The sequence below is a fragment of the Primulina eburnea genome, chromosome 3 (genome assembly GCF_022965805.1).
Source record: "Primulina eburnea isolate SZY01 chromosome 3, ASM2296580v1, whole genome shotgun sequence".
Lineage (NCBI taxonomy): Eukaryota > Viridiplantae > Streptophyta > Magnoliopsida > Lamiales > Gesneriaceae > Primulina > Primulina eburnea.
This window is the reverse complement of record NC_133103.1, coordinates 30,249,412-30,254,575: the sequence shown is the minus strand read 5'-3', so window position 1 is coordinate 30,254,575 and position 5,164 is coordinate 30,249,412. Positions and strand designations below refer to the sequence as shown.

The 5,164-nt window shown below is 33.4% G+C and overlaps 1 protein-coding gene across 1 annotated transcript; it reads right to left on the bottom strand.

Moving 5' to 3' along the window:
* Positions 1 to 2,836: 2,836 nt before the first annotated feature.
* LOC140827241 (uncharacterized) lies at positions 2,837 to 4,413 on the bottom strand. Its single transcript, XM_073189876.1, has 3 exons — positions 4,054 to 4,413; positions 3,549 to 3,723; positions 2,837 to 3,438 (listed from the first exon to the last, which is right to left on the bottom strand). Exons 1-3 carry the CDS (start codon positions 4,411 to 4,413, stop codon positions 2,837 to 2,839), a joined length of 1,137 nt encoding a protein of 378 aa, XP_073045977.1.
* Positions 4,414 to 5,164: the final 751 nt, after the last annotated feature.

The following is a 5,164-nucleotide window of genomic DNA, read 5'->3' as shown; positions in this document are numbered from 1 at the left end:
TGGTAAAATTTTGTTAAGTTTCGAGTCAATACGAGTCAAAATCGGAATATACGTCTAAGCTTTAAAAACGATTTGAGAAGTTAGTTGAGGGGCATAAGTTTACATTTAAGGAATATTTATGGGAGTTTTTTAAGGTTATATGTTAAATTTTGAATAATTTGGGATGTCGTTTCGAGGTCTAAGGAAAAATACGAAAAGTTTTGTTTCTAGGGGTAAATAGTCATTTTATACCGAAAAATGTTAGACGTCCTGACATTGTCCTGAATGCTGTAAATAATCTTATATGTTTATTTTAAATGTTAATGAATTTATATGATAAAACATTAACGCTAAAAGACGTGTTGCATGTGTGGTTTAAAAGAAAAACTAGTATCTAACACGTGCGATGAACGTGATGAAATTAATTACTATGCTAAATTATATATATTTTTAAAATACAAAAAAATGATTATAAATCATACAATTAAGAAACAAATTTTTCATATATTCTGAAAAATTTCTTTAAATACAACATTTGTCGTTGAATTTTTTTTGCTACTATACAACATTTAAATACAACATTTGTCGTTGAATTTTTTTTGCTACTGTCACTCTAGATACAACGACATATAACTGACCATGACTAAAAACTGGTTTTTTCAAAAGTATTCCCACATGAGATAAAGATTGCTCCTGACTTTTTTTGATTGCCATTGCCTATGATACAATCAAATGAAATTGTCTTCGTTGAAATTTGAAAGGAAGTCTTGTATCAGATGGAGCCAATGACAATATGGGAATAATAACTTTATGACCTGCATTAGTTCCGGTTAGAATCTTTCCTTCCAAAACATGATTTCCAAGTCTTGTCAAAATCAACCTAGTTCCATTGCATAGTCCAAGAGAATGATCTATGTTCCGCAACAACATAATCGGAGTTCCTACCTTCAAGTTTAACTCGTGATTTGGTATTCCAGAACACCTGATTGCGTTTAAGAACTCAGGGGTATGCACATCATTTAATAAAACAATATTTTTATCTGAATGACATGTTGTATCAGAACTTAGATACAATTTTCCATCTAAATGGTTCATAGAAATCATGTATTCATTTACTGATTGAACGACATCAAGAGTCGGGGCCAATATAGCTCTTTGCTGGAAATATGTTGCATCACTGACAGTATTTCCAAACAACGGATATGTGGTCTCAACAATTGTCGCAATAGGATCATTGTAATCTTTCAGCAAAAGTTCGTTAGGAATATCAATTGTTGCATAACCATCATTTTCTTCTCCAATTTTTCCATCCCCTAAATTAACAATCCAATCCGAATTTTTTTCATTTCAGCATATTCTTGATTAGAACCCAAATTCCGCAGTCTTATGTTTTCCGTCAATCTCAAAACTTTGCAATGTCTCCAAAGGTACGATGAATTAATAGTGGCAGGAACAATATCATGTCTACTACTTTTTGGAATAACAAGCAATATTTGTCAAAAATCACCGCTGTAAACAATTGTTTTTCCTCCAAAAGGCATATGAAGACTTGAAGGATTGACGAATATCATTATATCTTTCATACTTTTATCTAGAGCTTCAAAACAAAACTTGTGTGTCATTGGAGCCTCATCCCAAAGGATAAGTTTCGATTTTACTATAAGTTATGCAAGAGGACTTCCTTGCTTGATATTGCATGTTGATTCCTCAGTAGGATTAAATGGAATAGAAAAGCGAGAATGAGCAATTCTTCCACCAGGGATCAGAAGAGATGCTATACCACTGGATGCCACATTCAGAACAATTTCTCCATTTGATCTCAAGCATGCAGACAGAGTTTTCCAAATAAATGTTTTTCCAGTACCTCCATATCCATATACAAAGAAAATCCTTCCCGTCTTCGAATCAATAGCAGTCATAATCGTATTATATACTTGGCGTTGTTGATCGTTCAAATTATTTAGGAGATTATGATGTTCTCTGAACAGAGTTCTTCTATCAAACCGCAATTCATTATGTATTAGGCTATTTCGCGAAGACTGGAAATATTGATAATTTGGAAATGGCATTTATTGAAATCCACGTAAACTCTTTCCATAGCTTCGCAATAATTTCTCAATTTCCACCAACGCCTGAATTTTAATTTGATCCTCATTCAATTCAAATTCTATAAAAGAAATTAAATTAAAATATATAAATTCATATAGCTTGCAAAAATTTACTAAATCATAAAAGGTGCATACCTTGATGCTTTAGTAAGTTATGTTGTTTGTGTAAAATATCATCCGATAAATATGTCCAACATGACTCTCAAACTACTTCAGGTCGACTGATACTGTCCAATGACAATAGAATAGCAAATAAGACTCTCAAGGATTGTGCTGAAGCCCAATGACTTGCCTCAATGATGCCATCAATATACTCCTTGTCATCATTCAACAGCCCTAATGCATAGCAAGCATTACGAAATGAACGGTATTGAACACCATTGACAACAGATATTTCATCATAGCACGTGGCACCACGAACTACATTGAGTAGACATTTTAAATAGTACATATCACCACAACCCGGAGGAACATAAAAAATACGTCCAATTGAAAATCTTTGTTTTCTAGGAACAAATTCTCGTGTATCTCTTTTCCAAACAAACTTCATTGGAAATTCAGCATATGTTAATTCTCTTGCCTCTGGATATATTTTATATGCTTCCATCCATGCAAGAAACATGCTTTGATTAACAGTAGGTCGTTCAAGAATAGTATCAATTTCATCCATATCAGAAAATAATATTTTGTTCATTCGGAAGATGAAAGCTCATACGCTCAACAGGTGGGTCTCTGTATTGAATATCAAATCAAAAAATTCTCCACGCCGCCTCACATGGGGAAATGTATCTGCAGTCGTAGTACATATTGAATTCATCGACAGTTTTTCCAAAATTCTCATTATCTGAGCTTTGATAAAATGATGCAGTCACACGATCATGTCCTTTATTTATATACTCGAACAAATATTTGATCTCTTGAGACTGGTTAAAACATTCGACATTAATATGAGCTCCGTACCGAATAAACAAATAACGTTTATGATGAACAACAAACATGTTATCTAGATTAACTCCATTCTTTAGAATTGTTCGTGCATTATCTTTGCGTCTATAGACTGGGTATCCATCCTCATCAATTGATGTCACTTCAACAAATTTTTTTGGAAAATTCTTTGTGCAACAGCCATCAAACATGCATGGGGATTTCTTTCTTGCCTCTCCACACGGACCGTGCATCATGAGATCACGTACTGTATTGTAATAAACTGGATCATCTTTTTCGTCGGGTATTTTAGTAGAAATGATACCATTGATTGCCTCTGGTGTTGGATATTTGTCTTCTTTATAGAGGAAAATCAAAATGTGGGCATGCGATAATCCTCGCTTTTGAAATTCCACAGTATATATAACTGAAACAATTTAAGATGAATAATTAGTTATATTTAGTAAAATATTTAAAATTTCTAATATTCATGATAATAAAAAATAATATATAGTTGCCAAAATTAAAAAAATTTACCTGCCTTAACATTTCCAAAAAAATTATTCTTTCGGAGATCATTAATCAAGGCATCTAACTTTATTTTAAAAATTCTGCAAACAATATCTGGACGGTCTTTAGGCTTCAACCCACGTTCCTCGACAAATCTCACAATTTCTGGCCATTTTTGGTTGAATGTAAATGTTAGAAAAATCTGGATAACCGGCCCATTTGCATATAGCCATCACATCTTGATAGTTCTAAATCATATATCTGGCCCCTCCAGTAAATGTAGAAGGCAATATAATACGTTCTCCTTGAGTGGAGGGATTTTTTTCACCACGCAGAAGTGCATCATGAAGACCTTTGTACATCTCACATCTCAACTGTTTTTGATTCATCCGGATATATGTCAGCCTTGAAGATTCAACCATTGTGTATGCGTCTGCAACAAATTCTGAAAAAGCCTTCTTGAAGATAAAATAGTTGAAGATTCGCCATCTCTATCTTGAAGTCGATATGCAAAAAATTCTCTTATACTCACTTTTTTTCTCCCTACAGAACTTGATTTAGATTCTGAAAATGAGATATCTTCTCTATAACCATCCTCGCCATAGGGAAAAATTAGTCGATATTGGAGAGCAAGATATGCAGGATTTAGTTCATTGATACGTTTAAGTTTTCCCGTTTGTGTTTCGACTAAAATATCTCTATCACCTAGAGACTCGTCGAAATCTCCCACAATCAATGCTGCAACTTCAGAAGCAGAAGGAAGACTATATCTTCTTCCATCACCACATCTTCTACCAATCAGCTTTAATTTAACATCGGATCGTCTTTCTTCCTTCATTCTTTCTTTGGTCATCCTAAAAGACTTGACCAAAACATTGTTTTCATCTAACATGGCCTTCAAATCTGAAATTATCTGGAGATGAAGATTATTTCACTCGCTATTTTTTCTGAAAAAATTATATTGAAGAGGCGTAATTTAATTAAGTTTGTATAAAATAATTCATAAACATGATAAAGTAATATAAATATAGATTCTAGATATACCTGACGGAAGAAATGCGATTTGAAATTTCATTTTCTGTGTCGTAAATGTAAGGCCTGAGATGTTATCATTTTGTGAGACCCGGAAAAGAAAATATTATTGATGGCATTTTTGTAATTAAGTGGAAAAAATACTTGAATTAAAGTTGATGGCACTTTCGTAATTATTGAGGGACCAAATTGCAAATAGTGGAAAGTTGAGGGACTAAAGTGCAAATATGGAAATTTTGGTTGGACACTTGTCTTGCCAAGCTTATTAACGTGTAACCCTTCATCCTTGTCACATTTTTCAGCATGAAATTCGAAACTCCATGGATGATATCTCCAAGTTTTGTTGTTTTTATCATAGAAAATTGATTTTGCAAGATCCGGCCATCCGATTTTCGATCCGAGCATAGTTCTGCGCTCCTCTCATCAAGAGCTACTAGAGGATGTAAGTTTCATTGAATTCCAACATGTTTCGAAATCTAGTTGTTGGAGTAATTGTGATTTTATTATAGATATGTATTCTTGAGTAGCTAGAGATCATAACGCCGTAAACGGATTGATTATCGGATGTCGTATGCAATTGTTGAAAAATCCAGCATGTTGGCCAAAATTAC